The following is a 20,799-nucleotide window of genomic DNA, read 5'->3' as shown; positions in this document are numbered from 1 at the left end:
ATGGTAATATCTGAATTTCTTCTAACTTGTAATGATCCTTTTATTCTGACTAAAATTTTGACCTTTCTGTTTGCATTATCTCATTGCATATTCTGTTGTGTGAAGCAGTTGAAAGGTAGGGATACATCCACTGCAGAATCTGGATCAGAAGCTGAAGATATTGCATCCCCAAAAGCAATGAGGAACTATTCACAGCCTAGGCTGATCCCTGTTCCTGAAGAAGTGGGTTCTTTTGACATTATAATCCTTTATATCTGCTATGTAATCGAATTCCATTGCTTGTCCCTCATAATGTGTCAGATTACATTCATTATGAGTTTATATACTGTCGGATACAAGAGAAGTTAATATAGTATTCTGCCTTTGGAGCACTAAAATGATTTGGAATGTTGAGTTCAACAGTATGAAACTGGTTATAAAGTGCGACTGTTTTTGCTTTATTTTCATTTCAATCTGCTAATTGCATTTTTAGGGTTTTCTTGTTTGGCTGTCAATCAAGAGTATGCTTTGACTAATGATTTTCATGATGACTTCATTATTCATCTTATCTGATTCTCCTCCCAAGTTTATTAGCGTTGTCATTTTTGGCAATGTTGCTAATCCTCTTATTTGGCTTTGTAATTCATGCAGACTAAGGTTGTTGGGAAAACAAACCACCCTGGTAACTTCTCAGGCTATGATGAATATGTTCCAATGGTTGACAAAGCTGTTGATGCTACTTGGAATAAACAAACATCCCCCCTGATGCCTTCTGCTTCCAAAGATCAACAAATATACTCTTGTATATTGTGTTACCCTTTTAGATTCTACATATTTATTCTAAAAAACTTGTTTAGCCTGATTGTAACACGCTTAAGAAAATGAAATGGTATTTTCCAATTCAGGTGCATTAACATTGCCTGAAACTCCCAGAGCTCCAGAAGGAATTCAAGCTCGGATTTTGCTTACTGCTATGGCTTTTTTCATGACACTTTACACTCTGCTGCGCTCAGTAGCTTTCAATATAACCAGAAAGCTTCCTGGCACAGTTTCTGGTACTGACCTTACCCCTGATGCAACTCAAAGGGAAGAGCCTTCTCCATCTCCACCTCCTTCTCACGCAGATGCATTATCTTCTGTGCTCAAGAGGTTGGTTCTTGAGGAGAAAGTTGATACACTACAAGCAAAGCCATCTGAGATGCCTTACAAAATATTTCCAGTACATCTAAAATAATCCTATATATATTGGGTTTTACACAACATAGCTTTTTACGAGGTCTATTGTTTTAATTTCTAAGAAACACAGAGGGTTCAATTTAATAATATAACTATAATATATTTTAAAGATTAAATGATATTTATTTTTATTTTCTTAACATTTGATGTGCCGTATAAAAGCTCTGACAACTTATAAACCTTGTCCTTCTCCTTGTTCTTCTTCTTAAAATTCCTCCTGTTTATCAATGGCTTCCTGAAGTGCCTGCATATTCAACAAAGGAAAAACAAGCAATTAAAGTTCACGGGGATTTTTGAGTACTTAAAATTTAAGTATTTAATACCTTCTTGGTTGCAGATAGCTCTTCTTCAAGGACGCAAACTCTTCTTAATGCACCATTCAGCATCTGCTCTTTCTCCGGCGGCATGGTTGCCGGTTTCCGTATGATAAAACACACCGCCTCTTCCAATTTAGACAAGCGAATCATGGCTACGATACTTATAACGAAGCTCATCGGTGATCATTCCTGTCCCATCATCCTTCACTTGCCAACAATATGCAATTTTGGCCAAAAAAAGAACAATGTGGTGGTGATAGAACGCTATCATGTTGGTTCATCAAACTATCGTTACGTAGCGGTTGAAAGTTTGGTGGTAGTTGAAAGTTTAAAGAATCGATCCCCTTGTCCACGATCGGAATACAAGGATGAGTTCAATGGGTGAATTTACATTTGTTACCCAAAATCTGGTGAAATGTAACATAAAATTGCTCATCAACGTTGTGATTATCGAAATCACATCTAACTTCAAGCAACATGGTGAATTTACGTACTACATGGAATTTTGACATCGTCTTCGGGTAGAGGAACGATCTAACCGCACCCCATTGGAGCCTGAATACAGAGCCAGCTTGAGGATAAACATGCGGTTAAGAGTCTGCAATATAGAAGGGATAGATTTAGCTTCGTTTTCGCTGAAAGAAACTCTTTTGCTAAATGAAAGTTAAGTAAGATTATCTCGGGATAATTGTCAAAATCGATCTTCTGAAGGCGCTGTAGGAGCTCCATTGCAGCCTTGTTGAAGCTTTTAAGGCCCTGCTAAAAGTGTTCATTTAGTTAGCGCATAGGTATTAGACCTGCAACCAAGCAAAACTTTGAGACATACATATATGTACACACACAGACACACATATATGACCTATTTCACATAACACTCCTTCAAGATCCAAAATGGATGTGCTCTGATTAATTTGCCTTTCTGCAGCAATGGATGCAGCAGGGAACTTAACAGCAAAAGGTCTTCTCGAACTCCTTTACATGGTGCTTTAGATATCGGCCGCTTGTTGTGACTCAAGTCAGCTTGTTAGCATCGACTTGACCCTTTCGATATAAACAGTTCGTCCATCGATCTTCATCAACTCCATGATATCGTTGTGGATTACACTCAATCACTTCATTGTAGTCTTTGAAATCAAAGTCCTTGACATCAAAACCAGTCCGAAAGAAGCAAGTTTAGAACACAGATAAGAAGGTTGCAATGCGTGTACGTATATATAGCAGGTGTGATTCAATGTTCCTTGTTTTACCTCAATGATCATGTCCGCCCCCCCAAATCCATCCTCCTTTGGAGCATATCAGCCTTTGCTTTGCTTTTTCGAGATCGGATTTCATCGTCCTCAGGAATCTGTATCATAATATCAAAGAGTTAATGTGTAGAATATCCAAATACCATTTCATAATATGAAATTCAATTAAAGATTGTGGCTTTAGCATCATATGATGATCATCATATATATATATAATTATTTGACAGATTTTGAGTGTCATCTTTTTTTCATATTATATGATTATTTTTACTGTGCATAAGTTAATTGGGTTACATCTCAAGTTCAATGCTTCAACTGTTGTTTGATTTATGCAGACCGCAGAGCCCAGTTTTTGAAATGGACTGATAAAACAGCGTACAGCCCAATCCTAGTTCATAATGAAGTCTGAAACTTTACTGATTAAATTTGCTTCGTAATTCCTACAACTGGAAACCTAATTTTCACTTGTATTTTTGACACTAGCTGTCAACAAACACAAGCAAGCTGCATTTTCATCATTCATGGCGGCGACTACTCACAGCCTTCTCTCCCCCTCCCCATCTCTTCCCAAAACCCTTAACATCCTTTGAAACAAAACCCATTTACCCAACTCCCCGTTTTGCCCCTCAAACCATCCAAAAATCTCTTCGAACGCCATTCTCTCTCCCTCAAAGCCGTGCTCTCTCAAAACACTACTAAAACCCAGAGCCCCACCTTTGAACACTGTTTCACGAAATCGTCAGATGGGTTTCTCTACTGTGAGGATATCAAGGTCGAGGACATGATGGGAAAGGTGGAAAAGAGACCCTTTTATTTGTACAGTAAGCCCCAGATTACTAGGAATGTGGAAGCTTATAAGGATGCTCTTGAAGGCTTGAAGAATTCCATCATTGGGTATGCTATTAAGGCCAATAATAATTTGAAGATTTTGCAGCATTTGAGGAAGTTGGGTTGTGGTGCTGTGCTTGTTAGTGGCAATGAACTCAAGTTGGCCCTTCATGCCGGTTTCGATCCAACTAAGTACATTTTCTTACACTGGACAATGCTTGTTTTTATTTTTGCAAACTACTTGTGTTTTTGTTTCACATTTTGGATACAGAAGGATATAACTTTCTAAAAGGTTTGATCAAAAGTTTGGTTTTTTGTGTATAATAGAAGGAATTATTGCAATGACATGTGAATTTTAATGTATTCACCTTGGTCTATGATGTGCCATTGCCAAGTTGATGTTATGGTTTTTGTTTGACTGCTTATATTATTTGATTGGTGCTTATATCTGGATTTATAGGTGTATATTTAATGGAAATGGAAAGCTCTTGGAGGATTTGGTACTAGCTGCCCAAGAAGGTGTTTTTGTGAATGTGGATAGTGAATTTGATCTGGAGAATATTGTTGCAGCTGCAAAATTTGCTGGCAGGAAGGTTAATGTTTTACTTCGGATCAACCCCGATGTGGATCCTCAGGTAATGTAGTGGTTATACTATCAGGATTTAAGAGATGATAAGAGCATGTTTTTTAATCTGATTTTTAAATGTCTGTTTTAAATGATTTGACTATTACCCTGTAGGTCCATCCATATGTTGCCACGGGGAACAAGAACTCTAAATTCGGTATTAGGAACGAGAAGCTGCCGTGATTTCTGGATGCTGTAAAGGCACACCCTAATGAGCTGAAGCTTGTGGGAGCCCATTGTCATCTTGGTTCGACGATTACCAAGGTGTGTTAGCAACATCATGCTTATCTGATTTAGCTTTCTCCTAGTTAGATCTGGTTAGAGAATTTCGAGGCAGGTTTGCAGTGGCTGACCCTTTTTTTCTGATGACCAAGTTGACTGATGTAGGATCAGCTAGCACGTGCTTCTAAGATGCTTCCAGAGTTCCATCACTTCAATTAGATTATTTTCCATTTTCAATAGTATTATCGTCTTATTATTCAGAAGTTGCACATCAATGCTAATATGCTATTGCTTCTCATGCAACTTCTAATTTGAAGTCAATACACAATGTTGTTCAGGTGGATATATATGGTCAACTACATTGACGAAATCCGTGCCCAAGGTTTTGAAGTTGATTATCTGAACATTGGAGGTGGATTGGGGATAGATTACTACCACACCGGTGCCGTCCTTCCCATACCTAGAGATCTCATTGACACCGTAAGGCTCGGACTCTAAATCTTGAAATTGTTGTTTTGATGTCTTTGGCTTATTCATGCATGAATTATTTGGCCACCTGGTGTGAGAAATAGGAGCTTCAGGCCATAGTATCACACTTTTGCTGGAATCTAAAGTGTTCTCTGTACGTGCTTTATACAATAAAGTACAAGTGCATCCTAATTTTCAGTTCATATACTATGTGAAAATTTCTTTCGCTTTTTGAATAGATGATATGATACTTATTATGGCTATGGTGATTCCCTTGTTTGGCCGTGTTATGAAGTATCGGAATTCCTATGATAGGAACGTTAATTTTTTTACTAATAATGTGTTTTTCTTGACGGTGGTTGGTGTAGGTCAGAGAATTGGTCACTTCAAGAAATCTTAATCTAATCATTGAACCGGGCAGGTCACTCATTGCAAGTCAAACTAATGGAACAAAAAATTTCATCGTTATCGATGGCAGTATGGCTGAACTTATCCGTCCAAGTCTTTATGATGCTTACCAAGTAAGTATCGGTAAAACAGGTCCATAGCGCAGAACCCAAAGCAAAATCATTCCTTAAATGTTGTTGAATGAAACCATATGCTAGAATCTTTCTTATTGAAAGGCTTAGTTCATCTTGCTCGATATGATGGTATCATCATTTTTCATTTTCAAGCTTTAACGGATTTTATGCTGATACTCGTCTTACTTGGTATGACTGTCATCATTTATGGGTTGAGCTTTTGACAAATTTATGCCAGTATAGTCGGTGCATCTTACTGTTTGTTTTAAGTATGTCTCAATCCTGGGTGGCGGTGCCTTTGGTTTGAACTTGTGTTGAAGTCGTTGATTATTAGCACAGTCTCACCTCCTTCACCTATCTGTTTAGTCAATGTCGCAATGAATACGTATTTAGCTTCTGGTTTTAGTATTTCTTTTTAACCATAGCTAGTCATCGGCATCAAATTTTATTGTGTATTCTGAATTACACATTTATACCCGTCCATTCTAAATGGACCATTCTTGTTTGATTGCAGCATATAGAACTGGTTTCTCCTGCACCTCCTGACACGGAGGTTTTTACATTTGATGTTGTCTGTCCTGTTTGCGAATCCGCAGATTTCTTGGGAAAAGAGAGAGAACTTCCAACCCCAGCTAAGGTATTTGTTTTTCCTGTAAGGAGACTGATCGGTGCATTAATCATTCGAGATTTACATCTTCTGAAGTTCTATTTTTGCAGGGGACTGGCCTAGTCGTCCACGATGCAGGTGCATACTGCATGAGTATGGCCTCAACGTACAATCTCAAGATGCGTCCGCCTGAGTACTGGGTAATGAGCTTCGACCTCGTCTACGTTGCAAGCTTCTCATATTTCAAGATTTTTATTCTTTAGCAATGATAATCTTACTCCATTGGCATGATATTTTAATGGTAAAAGATATAAATGGGAATTTGGAACTCTATTGTTTTCAGGTCGAAGAAGATGGCTCGGTGACCAAAATCCGGCACGGCGAGACATTTGAAGACCACATTCGGTTTTTCGAGGGTTTGTAATTTGACTAAAACTAGTAACATGGAGACCTGAAATGATGTTGTTTTGCAACACTTTTTTTCAAATATTATCCAAATGAAGTTAAATATTACAAATAAGATTACAATCCAAATTATTTTTTGGGTTTTTTCCCCCTCCAATTTATGTCGATGAATTACAATAACACTACTGCTTCACTATCTCAACTATTGAAATTATTATAGAAAACAATGATAGCTTAGCAATAGGCACAATATAAGCATGAAATGTTTTCTTGGTGAAGATTCAGTTCAATGGAAACGATGAAGTTGTGATAACTTTAATGTATTTGATTCAAGTCTTAACATATATATATATATATATATATATTATATATATATATATATAAGTTTTTATGCAAATTATTATCGTGACTAAAATTAAAACGTTAAGGGTTAAAAAAATTTAAAATATAGAGATCAAAATAATCTTCTATCGTACATTCATGACAAATTTTAACAATATTCTATCGTACATTCATGACGAATTTTAACGTTACACATTATTTTTTATTATAATATTTTTTTAATAATATTTTGCGATTATAAAGTAATATATGTTTAATATATTTCTTAGTCATTGATAATACAAGTTCTACAGACAGAATTGTAGTGTCACATCGAGGAATTTAGAAATGAGGGTCTAAAAATTTTAGTAATCTTTTTTTTATGGTAAAATAAAGAATCTAATAAACCCAGTCTAACTTTATATCCTAAAGAGAATAATACTCCCTTTTGAGACCGTTCAATACGTTCTGTTATAATCACTTTTAAAATATAGTATTCATTGTCTTTCAAATTTCGTTATTTATAACTGTTTCCTTTTATCTAAAACTTATGTAGGAAAAAAATCCTTCATTAAGTATTCTTATTCCACCTTATCCATCACAAAAATACATAAAAAAATTTACGGTTAAAAACTAAAATTTAATTAATAATTAATTAGTCTAATAGTATAAGACACTATATCGTTTAGGCAAAATCAAAAGTTTAAATTTTAATGTATTGAATTGAACAAAATGAGTTAAAATTATCACTTCCATTATATGTATAAAAGACATCTAAGTGTCCTGGATTCTAGTTTGCAAGGGCTTGCTACGAGGATTTGACCTTCAGTAGATATGGGCCTTAATATTGGGCTTTTCACTGGGCCGAGGTCGACAGTTTAGATAGCTAGGTCAAGTTTACACTATGAGAATAAAATAGACTTCCCTTCCTTGTCTCTCTCAGCTCTGGCAGCGGACAAAGCTCTCTCTCCACCCAAGGCTTATATTTTGTTATTCCATGGTATGTTCATCTCCCTCCTCCGTTGTTGAAGTCATCGGATTTGTCATTCTCTTTATGGTTTGTTTTTAGATTACTAACTCCTTTTTTGACTTGCTTTTTGCTAGGCCCCGAAGAAAGACAAAGCCCCTCCTCCTTCCTCCAAGCCAGCCAAGTCTGGAGGTGGCAAGCAGAAGAAGAAGGTTATTTTTTTTAATTATTTATTCAATGGGGTTGATTTTCTGCTGCATATGATTTGGTAAAACTTGGGTTTTTCTTTTTTGTATTTACAGAAGTGGAGCAAGGGAAAGCAAAAGGAGAAGGTGAATAATATGGTGCTGTTTGACCAGGCTACCTATGACAAACTTCTCTCTGAAGCTCCTAAATACAAGCTTATCACTCCCTCTATCCTCTCTGATCGTTTGAGGGTACTTTTCATTTCTTTCGTTTTTTTAAATACATTTCCTCTTTTGCATGTTGATTATTTGACTGGATCCTCTTTAATTTGGGATACTGTTATATTCTAGTTTGATGGTTGTTCTCTCTTTGTAATATATGGAAATTTAAGTTGCCTTTTTTTGTCACGTCTTGTTGCAGTTCACTTCCCATTATCTTGTAATTATGCTTTAGTTACTGATTGTTGCATGAATACAAACTTGATTTAGATGATGGGGTTTTATTCCATTGATTTATGTCCATGTTTTGTTAATCGAATGGCTTCTACTAGCTAGCAGAAATAGAATGGGTGGTATTGCAGCTAAAAGCGTCAAATGAGAATCTGAAATACATTTTCTTTTTCATAGACCGGTGTTATGATTGACATTTGTAGACTATGGCAGTAGTGCTTCTGTGAACTCTATTACATGAATGCTTTGTTTCAATATTGTCCGACATGGTATTGTATGCAACTTTCAGATGTTGCATGAATACATCTTTTAATTATGCTTTAGTCACTGATTGTTGCATTAACGGACTGAATTAGGGTGCTGTACTTTGAAACTTGGATTTGGATGATGGATTTTATTCCATTGATTAATCCCCATATGTGGTTATCGAATGACTTGTACTAGCTAGAAGAAATAGAATGGTATCGCAGCTAAAAGCGTCAAATGGCAGTCTGACATTCATTTTTTCATATACTATTGTGTGCTGGTTAATATTTGTAGGCTATGGCTTGGCACCGTTCTTGTATATATGTCTTCACGTGGATGCTTGTCTGAACTCTATTAACGAAAGCTTTGTTTCGATAATGTCTGACATGGTATTGTGTGCACCTTTCAGATTAACGGATCGCTTGCAAGGAAGGCTATTAGGGAATTGATGGCGAAAGGACTGATAAGGCTGGTGTCTGCCCATTCAAGCCAGCAGATTTACACTAGGGCAACAATACCTAGATGTTTTGTTAGAATTTTGCATAGCTAGTTTGATTCAGTCTTGCCTTTCGATTTTGAGTTGATTTTGTTAGAATTGTTCTGGTTTAATGCATACTTTTCAGAATTCGTATTCAGCTGTCTTAAATTTGTCCCTAACGTGTTAAGTAACTTAATTAGAGATAATCTTATTACTAAGATAGTGAAATATTTTTTCAAATCCAAACAATGCAGATCATGAATTTAAAGATTTCAATTTTAAATGGAAGATGAGCCAAGCTTCTGTTAGGTTTTAGGAGGCATGATGTTGTCATGGTGGGAGGAGATGGGAGAGAAAACGAGGAAGAATTAGGGTGAGAACACGAGGAAGAATTAGGGCGAGAAATGTGTATGTTAGGGATTGAGCAAAAGAAATTAGGGATTGATGTACGTGAGGAAGGGGTTAATGATTTACCTGAAGTGGAGCAGGCCGATATGGATCAGACGTTGTTGGAGCAGGCCCAAGAAGAATGAGAGCATCCGAGTCCATTAATCCAGTATCGGCAAAAGAAGACAAATTCTAAGGAGTTGTTATTTTGTTAGAAAGGACAACCAACTGACAATCTTTCTATTATCATTATAACTAATAAATTGGCTGAGTTGATATTTTTCAGTATGTTATGAATGAACAAACAATTTCTTCACTAAAACCTCTCTATTTCCTATTACCTATTTCTCAATTTCTCTTCTCAATCGTCCATTTATAACAATTGGTATCAGAGAGCCTCGGTTCTAGCAAGTAAATCAGTAGCATGACAAAGAAGAATCAGAGTATGGAAGTTGATTTATCGAGGTTGCAAAAAACAGATGGAGGAACTAACAACTTTGGTGAAACAAGGCCAAGATGAGTCTAATCCACCTAAATGGTGGGAGACTCAAGGAAAACAGGATTGCTGCTCTAGAGGCAAGAATGTCCACTAATCAAGGCTATGTGGAGGAGCTGTTGAAGATTTTAACTGGCAAAAATGGTGAACAAGAGCAGTCTGCAGCTGATCAGGTAAACACTCATAATAACTCTAAAATGGGGAGAAAAATCCTGTTTTGGTGACTATATGAAGGATAAGTCAAGATTCACTTAAAATTGATGAACCAGAGATTTTGAAAGATAGGCCTGATGCTTGTTTAGCCCTTAGGAACAGTTCTAGGCCTGAGAATCAAATGGATGAAAACGTAACAATATACTTATTTTGCTGGACTCGAAGCTGAAAACAGGGGACCAGGTGGTTCTTTTAATAGTGTTGGGACTATGTGGCATAGACCCAAAATTGAGTTACCATTTTTTTAAGGTATAAATCCTAGGGGGTGGCTTCAGAAGTGTCTTAAGTATTTTTTTCCTTATGCAATATTCCTATAGATCAGAGGGTGGAAGTGGTTACAATGTATCTTACAGGAAAAGCAGAAATATGGTTTAATGGCTATATTATGCAGAAGCATCATGTAACATGGCATGAGTTTGAAGCTGATTTGTGTCATAGATTTAGTGATAGGTCTTTTTCTATCATTGTGGAGGAATTCAGCTTACTACTCACTTTTTATAAGTTTACTTAGAGAAGACATCAAACATAGAGTAAAAGCCTTAGATCCTAAAAATTTATCTGAGGCATGCAAACAAGCTAAGCTCTATGAGTTATCTGTGGAATTTAAAAACAGAAAGTTGAGACCTTCGTTTAAGGTCCCACCCTACCCAAACCCCATAATAGTTTCAAGAAAAATTCAATGTAATACCTATTAAATCCATACTAAATTCCAATCCTAAACATATTCTCGTTGATTACATAAGGCAAAATAACCTTTGTTTTAAGTGTGGAGAAAATTTCAGTCAGGCCATCAGTGTAAGACAAGAAACTTAAAAATGATGATGAAGAGGAAATATTATTCCTACAGTTATCTGTGGAATTTAAAAACAGAAAGTTGAGACCTTTTTAAGGTCCCACCCTACCCAAACCCCATAATAGTTTCAAGAAAAATTCAATGCTAATACCTATTAAATCCATACTAAATTCCAATCCTAAACATATTCTCGTTGATTACATAGGCAAAATAACCTTTGTTTTAAGTGTGGAGAAAAATTTCAGTCAGGCCATCAGTGTAAGACAGAAACTTAAAATGATGATTGAAGAGGAGAATATTATTCCTACAGAATCTGTCCCTACTAACTCAGACCAGCAGATAGTGCAAGAAGAAGAAAGTTTAGAAATATTTATGAATGCTATTACTGGGTGTATTAGCCATAATACTTTGAGGATCAAGGAATAATTCAAGGCAGACCTTTGAATATTCTGATTGACGGAAGTAACACATTTTTTTGACACCATAATGGGCAGATGCTGGAATTCAAGTTCCAACTCCCTACCCTTTAGCTATTACAGTAGCTAATGGCCAACAACTCTATAGTTCAACTAGATGCAATATGGTGGAGTGGCAGATGCAAGGACATTCATTCATACATGACTTTAGACTCCTTAAATTGGGAGAAAGTGATATGGTTTTAGGGGTTGATTGGATGAAATTATTTAGCCCAATTTTGATGGACTTCAATAAGATGACAATGAGTTTTTATTGTTATACATGGACAACAACCTTCACTGCTTTTGCAGCAGATTTCAGGTGCTACTTTATTGAAAATGACAGCATCTGATGCAACTATTTTGGGGTATATGGTTCTGCTGAGTATGACTGAGACTTCTAAGTCAATTCCTGTAGCTCTCAAACCTCTTTTAAAGAGGTATCATTCTATTTTTGTTGAACCTACAAGGTTACCTCCTACAATGACTTATGATCATGCTATCCTCTCAAACCTTCTAGTCCTATTAATCTAAGACCCTACAGATTTCCTCATAACTGGAAGACTGAAGTAGAACAACAGATTGCTAAAATGTTAGCCTCATCTATTATTCAACCTAGCAAGAGTCCATTTGTTTCTCCATGCCTTTTAATAAAAAAAAGGATGACACTTGGAGGTTTTGTGTTGATTACAGAAAATTAAACAATCTTACAGTGAAGGATAAGTTTCATATTCCTGTGGTGGAGGATCTATTAGAGAGCTATATGGTGCAGTTTATTTTCCAAGTTGACTTAAGGTCAGGCTATTGGCAAATCAGAATTAAAGAGGAGGATCTACAAAACACACATTTAGAACTCATCAAGGGCATTATGAATTCAAGGTAATGCCTTTTGGTCTTACTAATGCCCCTGCTACATTTCAAGCATTAAATGATTTGTTTAAATCATTCTTAGAAAGTTTGTTTGGTGTTCTTTGATGATATATTAGTCTACAGTAATTCTATAGAACATTACTCATTTGCAATTGGTTTTGGAGGTTTTGAAAGCCAATCAGTTATTTGCAAAACTGTCCAAGTGTTTTTTTTTGACAGACCCAAGTGGAGTACTTGGGACATATTATTTCAGCAGCAGGAGTAGCAACAGATCCTACTAAGATAGAAGCTATGAAGAATTGGCCTCTTCCTAAATCTTTAAAGTCTCTGCGTGGATTTTTGGGTTTAACTGGTTACTATAGGAGGTTTATTAAAAACTATAGTTCTATAAGTAAACCTTAACTCAAATGCTTACTAAGGACATTTTTCACTGGTCTTCTGCAGCTTTGAATGCTTTTGAAAACCTAAAACAGGCTATGTGTATTGCTCCTATTTTAGCTTTACCTGATTTCACTAAGAGTTTCTATTTAGAAACTGATGTTAATTCAAGAGGTATTGGTGTTGTGCTATCTCAAGAGGGAAGACCTATTGCTTATCTAAGTAAGGCTCTCAGTCCTAGACATGATGCCCTCTCCATTTATGAAAGGGAGTATCTTGCTATTTTATTAGCAGTTTCTAAGTGGAGACATTATCTAGAGAGTAAGCCATTTATTATTAAAACTGATCATGAGCCTCTAAAGTATCTATTGGAGCAGAAACTGACCACCACTATTCAAAAGAAAGGGTTGACTAAATTACTGGGGCTTGATTACTCTATTCAATACAGAAAGGGTAAGTCAAATATGGTGGCATATGCTTTGTCTAGGCAATGGGAAGATCATAGTCAACTGATGGCTATGGGGACTACTTTGATCATTCCTAGTTGGGTGACAGAAGTTGAAGGCAGTTATAAGGATGACAAATTGGATTGATTGGATCATATATTAATTGTGAATGCTACTGCTGATCCTAATTGGAAATTTTCCAAAGGAATACTGATTTAAAGGCAGAGTTTACATTGGTCCTACTGGGTCTCTTAGGCTTCAAATTCTGCAAGCATTACATGATTCCCTTCATGGGCGCCATTCAGGAATTCAAGCTACTTACCAGAGGATAAAATCATATTTTTATTGGCTCGGGCTTAAAACTATGGTAGCTACATATGTTAGATGTTGTACATCTGTTAACAAACTAAGTATAGTATGTGCCTAAACTAGGTTTGCTACAACCCTTACCTATTCCTCAACAAGCTTGGGAGGTGGTTATTATGGATTTTATTGATGGCTTACCTACTTAATTCAAGAAAAATTGTATATTGGTTGTGGTTGATAAATTTACAAAATACAGCCATTTTATGACCTTGTCCCACCCCTACACTGTAGCTGAGGTAGCTAAGTTGTATTTGGATAATGTTTATAAGTTACATGGTCAGCCTAAACTAGCTATTTCAGATAGAGATAAAACATTCACTAGTCTCTTTTGGAGAGAACTAATGAAGCAGGTTGGCACTACTACATTATTCAACACTTCTTACCATCCTGAGACTGATGGTCAGACAGAAAGGGTGAATCAATGCCTTGAGCAGTATCTAAGAGGGTTGTGCTTTTTTTCAACCAAAGCAATGGGCTAAATGGTTGCCACATGCTGAGTGGTGGTACAATACTTTCTATCATACAACCCTAAACCTAACACCCTTTCAAGCTCTATATGGCTATAAGCCTCCTACAATGGTTTGGCAGACATAAACAATAGTACAATATGTGGGAGAACTAATGAGGAGTAGGGAAGAAGTCAAGCAAATTGTAAAATAATAATTAGAAAATGCTGCAAACAGAATGAAACAACAGGCAGATAAAAAGCATTCTGAAAGAATTTTTGTAATAGGGGATTGGGTTTACCTGAAACTGCAACCGTATCGATAAACATTCCTTGCCCTGAGGAAGAATCTAAAGTTAGCAGCCAAGTTTTACGGGCCTAACAAAATTTTAGAAAGAATTGGGGAAGTGGCATATAAACTTGACTTACCAGAAACGTCTCGTTTACACCCTGTCTTCCATGACAGTTTGTTGAAGAATCATATTGGCGCTACATTAACAGCTTTGACAGAGCCCTAAGGTAGATGAAGAGGGTCAGTTCGCGCAGAACCAAGTAAAATATTGGGAAATGAATTGTAAATCGTAATAACCGACCAGTTACTCAGTTGTTGGTAAGATGGACTAATCTTGACGATTCGAACGATACTTGGGAGGATTACTATGTTCTCTGAGGTCAATTTATTCTTTTGATCCTTGGACAAGGATCCTCTCAGGGGTGGGTATTTTCATGGTGGGAGGAGAAGGGCGAGAAAACGAGGAAGAATTAGGGCGAAACACGAAGAATTGGGGGAAGAAATGTGTATGTTAGGGATGAGTAAAAAAAATTAGGGATTGATGCACGTGAGAAGGGGTTAATGATTTACCTAAAGTGGAGTAGGGCGATATGGATCAGACGTTGTTGGAGCAGCCCTAAGAAGAATGAGAGCAGCATGAGTCCACTAATCCAATATCTGCAAAAGAAGACAAATTATTAGGAGTTGTTATATTTTGTTAGAAGTACAGCCAGCTGGCAATCCTTCTGTTATCATTGTAACTAAATAAATTGGCGTGAAAATGTCATGTTATCAACATGTTTTGATGTGTATTCAATTAATAGTTTTTATCTAACATAGTTTCTTTTAAACAAAAATTAAAATGTTATAGTAAAAAAAATCCTCTGACTAGGTTTAGGAGGTTTTTAACGAGACTTTATAGTATCCCTTTTTACCAAATAAATATATTCAGAAAATTAATAAATTAAGATAATTATTTGAGTAACGTTAAAATTAATATTGACATTTTGCCTTCTTCTTTTTCTTCGTCTTTTTTTTACCTTTTGGGGAGACCTAACCAATAAGCTAATCTCATTTATGCTTTTGTGTTAATAGAACATCTAATTGGAAGATGCCAAGGATGTAATGGTGGGAAATTTTGTAGCATGTAATACTCTATATTTTAATAGAAAAATTCTATACGCCGATGAGTACCACTAACGATAAGTACCACTAACGATAAGTACCATTAATTTAATGGATGATTCTTTCACACTCGACGAGCATGATGAGCACCACTAACTATGAACATCATTAATTTAATTTATAAAAATTAAAATTCTAAAGGCTCAACGTATGATTATAAATTAATTAAAAATTAAGGTAAATTATTTAAATAAAGGATAAACTATACTAGTGACACCTAACTATTGCTCATGTTCATTTTGACCACTATTTTTAAAATTTTATCAATCAGATCACTTAACTATTTAAATGTATTCAATTAAGCCACTTTTCGTAATATTTAACGGAGAAGATCATGGCAGTTAAAATATTTGGTATAATTACACATTTAGTCATTGTTACTTATATTCTATCAATTTGGTCCTGATTTTAATAAATTAATATAAAAAAGAATTATTTTATTCTATCATATATAATAATATATACATGGAGTATTATTTAGCCATCAACCACGTCATTTTCGTTATCAATTCAAGCACTATATCTTTCAACATATAAATATTTATTCAACAACTTTTATATTTACTTTAATGTAATATGTTCATTCTGTACTTTATAAAATTATTAGAAATTATACTGTCACAAAATATTGAGTTACGATAATAATAAAGAAATGAAGTATAATAATAAAAAAGTTATCATTATAAATCATTTAATTTTCTGGATTCTGAGATGCAGTCAAATGATTGAGAGTTATCTTAGAACATATCATCTTGTACTTACTCCAAATTAATATGAATTTAAAAGCTTTTTCTTATCACAAATAGAGAAAGTTTCTCAACTAAAAAAAGATTAATTATGTATTTAATCACTTAACTATCACTTTGGTTCAGTTAGGTTATCTAATTATTTCTATTTCAAAATCTTCACAATGTTTAGGTTTTTTGATTTCATTTTAATCATTTACTGTTAAAATTAACAGAACTATTGATTTGACATTTTTTTTCAATGATGATGTGACATTACCTTATGATGACATGTTAACGTCACCATTATATTTTAACTATTGTTGATCAAATGAACCAAAAACGTAATGTTAGTTATGATTTTGAAAAAAAAAGTTTGGTGACTTAAACGAAACCACATGTAATGTCCTAATCTAGTACGACCTGAAGATCACTAGATTATGACGTCACACAGACCGTCGGAGCATCCAACCAAAATTTTTCTTTTAAAATAATTATTCATTGCATAAAATTCGTAGTTTGTCATACATAAATTCATAATTTCATAATATTTTCTTTACAAATTTAGGAGACAAAATAACTTGAGTTTAAATTTACAAATATTTGAACATAAAACCTTGACTTGACATACACGGGTTCATTTACAATACATGCCACTAGTACAAAAGTCGAGACACACTCAAAAGACAGTTTTTGGTGCTAAACGATCTAGATAATGGCTCCTCAAAAAGCTCATGCTCCTAACATGCGCATGGAAACAAATTTCGAACACTGAGCTTACAAGCTCAGTACCACCAAACTTACATGCACCCTCTATTGGAACATACATAAAACATACTTATAACGTACTTGAAACATACTTGCTAGCATACGAATGTGCTAACTAAAATACATACGAAGGTAGGCATTATGGTGTTGTTATCCTACCTAGGGGGAAATCCAAAATTTTACATTGGATTGCACACCCCTAACTGCTCTATCAAGCCTTGGGCATCTACGCCCAGATAGCAAAGAAGTGCCTAGTGCACAATCTTAGAGTTGGCCATGTTCTAACATACAATCGTTCCCTTGTTCCTAGGTTATATGGTTTCTAAGTGAAATTTTAACTTGTTCATATTGTTTTCACTTGATGTTTTGTTGAAGGATTTAAAGAGTGGTTGGGTCCCTCAACTGTGTTTTCTAAATTCCCCATAATTTATTATCTTTGAAAAAGAGGTAGTATTAATGTTGGCTTATCAGTATCGATACTGATCTAGGAGTATCGATACCAACAATTTACAAATAACCTTGAGAAAAGGTAGTATCGATACCCCTGTAGGGAGTATCAATATTCAGCCCTTGGTAGAGACTCTCATGAGTATCAGTACCAAAATGGTTATGTTATCTCAGTATCGAGACCCTTCATTCAGGTATCGAGATCGGGTTTATGGTATTGATACTCTCTATATGAGTATCGATACTTTTACGTAAAACTCATGTATTGTTGCCTTGTATAAAAACAATATCAATACTTTGTCATATGGTATCGATACTGACACCCAAAAATCATGTTTGAGCATCTTCAACCTTTCTAAACCATCCTAAAGGCCCTACGGAGGTCCCCAAACATTATTATTATCTTATTTGAATTTATTAGGGTCATAAAGAGGCATCATATAACTTAAAAACATAAACTTGAGATTTACCATGAACATGCTCTTAAATCCTTCAAATCTAATGTAAGCTACATATATGGTAAGGCTTACAAATGGTATAGGAAGGTTTTAAAGGTGTTACCTTAAACTTTAGGTGAAAATTCCCCAAAATCTCCCAAAGGTTAACTTCTCTATTTTTACCATGGACCCTTCTCCAACTTCTTTCACTAATGCATGAGGAAAAATGTTACTAACATATTTATGAGACTATTGGAAGCCTAAAAACATTTCTTAAATTTTATCCAACCTTAAACACAAGTTATAATCATCTATTTCATAAACCCTCACTAAAACCCCATTTTTGGATCAAAACTTAAAACTTAACATATGAGACTTGAAATGAAGCTCTTAAATTGGGGAATAATATTTTTCTTACCTGAGGTAAACTCAACTAGGATTTGAAATCCTTAAATCTTCACTTGGAGAAAATAAAATGAAGAGAAAAATTAGTGGGATGAGGAATAGTGCTTAGTGAGTATGAAAGGGTTAACTCGATCTGCTCTAAAGGTAGTATATGGAAAGGTTGGAACGATATCTCCTTAACATAGTGTTCACGTATTGTGAGTACTATAAATTATACGCAAATAATGTGCAAGTATATACAATCGCTCAAGTAATATAATGATGTGAGTATCGTCTCCACAGGATTGGGTGAAATTAAAAAGTCTAACCAAAGCAATGCACTATTCTATCTAAGTATAGTTAGTCTTGATATATACAAATGTCACGGCAATGTAAATGTATGCTGGTGTATGGAGTGATGGTCTGATAGTGTAGCAAATGGAAATGCAATGGCAATGATGGATGTTTAATGTTGAGTATGGTGAAATGTCAAGGCAATGAAAATGGTAAAAACAGTAAATAAAAAGAAAATAGAATGTAAAGAAAATAATCCTCACGTAACAAGCTTCCAAGAGAATGAATTGTAGGGATTGATCTAAGGTTGCTAAACTTATTTCTCAAGTATATTTGATGTATGGTCTTTACTTACTCGACAGAGCTTTCCTAAAGTGTTAAAAAGAACCTAACAGAATAGGATCCAAGGCATCTGCTCTCACTCAACGATGTTGGCCAGCCTACCCTATTGATAAGACACCCTTTTTAGTCGTTGAAATCCTATCCTAGTCTCTTCCGAGATCTAAGGGATTAAGTTATAATATTCCTAGGCCGGTTCAAATCCCCTTGAAAATACTATAACCCATTGCTTATGAGGATCTTATCTTGTGTTTCTTCCGAATACTTACAAGTATTTTTAGTCTAGGATTCTTCCGAATACCTAACCTTCATCTAAGAAATGGACATTTCCATGCCTCTTACAAGCCTAGATGGTGAAGCATTCATAAGCAAAGCAAATAAAGAACCAAAATAAACTTAAATACACCATTAAAAATAAAGTTCAAACAACCATTAATCAATCACCACCAAATAAGTTAGTTCATGGTGGGGTTCAAAATATCCAAACACAAAGTCATGAAAATATTTGTTCCAAACCCACAAATAATATAAATAGCAGCAAAAAGGGAAGTTGAGAAGAAGCCTTCGACGCGCCACAGGAGGTCTCCTCTCGGCCACCGTGAACCACCCTAGCTCGCTAGCTCCTTTCGGCGCCTAGCTTGCCACTCCTTGGAGCTTTATCAATGGAGGAATATCCCAAGGAAGAAGAAGGAAAAAAAATAAAAATCTGATTTTTTTTTTTTTTGCTACAGTATGCGTGTGCGTCAATCCTCTCTTCCTCTCTCCCATGAGGTGTCATATATAATAAAAAAATAGGGTAATGATGATATTGTTGGATGAAAAATACCCCTCATACCCCTAGAATCACATGTTGAGCGTGAATGTTATCCTCCAAGTGGAAGTGGTCCTCTGGCGGCTCTGGCAGGCGGTTACAACAGTCCTTCACGTGCAGAGATAACTGTCTAGTGCCAGTTGTCCTTGTGCAAAAATATCTTTTTTATCTTTTTCTACGCCAGAAATGTCGAGGCATTTCATTCTGCTTTAGCAACGTGTGATGCCACATTGCTTCCCAAAGAATCCTTTTTCTTGCTATTCTTTGCACACCACAAAAACTACACCTTTCCCTCAAGGAGCACCATTAAGAAAAAAAACACTACCACCACAAATGCAACTATATGGAACTACATGATCCTAAAATGCCTAAAATGAGCTTTTAAACAAACAATAACTTAAGTGAAAAAGGCCTTAAAAGTAGCCTTTTTAGGAAGTTATCACACCCCCAAACTTAAGCTATTGCTTGTCCTCAAGCAATGGATAACAGTTACATAAGTAAAATGTCATGGCAATGTTCGACAATAAGATAGGATAAAATTGAATTTCAACCCTCAGAAAAAATAGGCTTCAACATGCTAGACTTATCAAGAATTCAAGTACTTTTCCCTAGGTCAAATCCTTTGTGGTAGTGTTGTGCGTGATTGTATTCAATCTATACTTAGCAAACTTAGACAATTTCTAATCTAGTCCTCTAGTTTTTTGCCAAGGCATTTACTTATTCATTAAGCACTTTTTACTCCCTTTTTTTTAATTACTGCTACGAAGGGAGTCAGCTCATCACCCTATTCTCCCACACTCTAGATGAAGGGAGCATACATTCTACCCCCGAGCTAGTTAAGTAGAGTCATCCTGTGACTACTTTCATTGACTCATATGCATAAGGCTGCCATTTATTAAAGAAAGTTCCAGGCAATGCCACGACAAATAGGAATGTCCCTCTACAGCTATGCCTAAGCATTTATTCACAGTTTTATTTCCAAGGGAGTTGTTTTTGAGTTCTTTTAAGCACAAAACTATTTTCAATGCCAAAACTAACTAGAGTTCTTTCATAAAAATTTTCTAAATTTTCTAAGTATAAAAAGCATATAATCGTGTAACATTTTACAAAGCATCAAGCTCTAGAGTGAGTTCTATCATTCTCAACAGTCATTTACATTCATAATCTAGCCTAAAATCATCATCATC

General features: G+C 35.4%; 2 protein-coding genes and 1 pseudogene across 2 annotated transcripts; all 3 read left to right on the top strand.

Moving 5' to 3' along the window:
* On the top strand, positions 1-1,213 carry LOC120120673 (phosphatidylinositol/phosphatidylcholine transfer protein SFH8-like). The gene is made up of 3 exons (XM_039140246.1): positions 1-222; positions 631-763; positions 885-1,213. Exons 1-3 carry the CDS (start codon positions 1-3, stop codon positions 1,211-1,213), a joined length of 684 nt encoding a protein of 227 aa, XP_038996177.1.
* A 2,072-nt stretch (positions 1,214-3,285) lies between these two features.
* LOC120120670 lies at positions 3,286-6,528 on the top strand (annotated as a pseudogene).
* A 1,179-nt stretch (positions 6,529-7,707) lies between these two features.
* Positions 7,708-9,207, top strand: LOC120120656 (40S ribosomal protein S25-3-like). The gene is made up of 4 exons (XM_039140233.1): positions 7,708-7,776; positions 7,881-7,955; positions 8,046-8,180; positions 9,034-9,207. The coding sequence occupies exons 1-4, from the start codon at positions 7,774-7,776 to the stop codon at positions 9,172-9,174; spliced, it is 354 nt and encodes a 117-aa protein (XP_038996164.1). The 5' UTR covers positions 7,708-7,773; the 3' UTR covers positions 9,175-9,207.
* The last annotated feature ends 11,592 nt before the right edge of the window (positions 9,208-20,799 follow it).

The sequence above is a fragment of the Hibiscus syriacus genome, unplaced genomic scaffold (assembly GCF_006381635.1).
Source record: "Hibiscus syriacus cultivar Baekdansim isolate YM2019G1 unplaced genomic scaffold, ASM638163v2 tig00110344_pilon, whole genome shotgun sequence".
NCBI lineage: Eukaryota > Viridiplantae > Streptophyta > Magnoliopsida > Malvales > Malvaceae > Hibiscus > Hibiscus syriacus.
This window is presented reverse-complemented; position numbering and strand designations above follow the sequence as displayed.

Coding starts and splice junctions, on each gene's coding strand:
- LOC120120673 (XM_039140246.1), top strand. CDS start 1: ATGGTAATATCTGAATTTCTTCTAACTTGTAATGATCCTTTTATTCTG. Junction 223..630: donor TGATCCCTGTTCCTGAAGAA/GTGGGTTCTTTT, acceptor TAATTCATGCAG/ACTAAGGTTGTTGGGAAAAC. Junction 764..884: donor GATGCCTTCTGCTTCCAAAG/ATCAACAAATAT, acceptor TTTCCAATTCAG/GTGCATTAACATTGCCTGAA.
- LOC120120656 (XM_039140233.1), top strand. Junction 7,956..8,045: donor GTGGCAAGCAGAAGAAGAAG/GTTATTTTTTTT, acceptor TTGTATTTACAG/AAGTGGAGCAAGGGAAAGCA. Junction 8,181..9,033: donor TCCTCTCTGATCGTTTGAGG/GTACTTTTCATT, acceptor TGCACCTTTCAG/ATTAACGGATCGCTTGCAAG.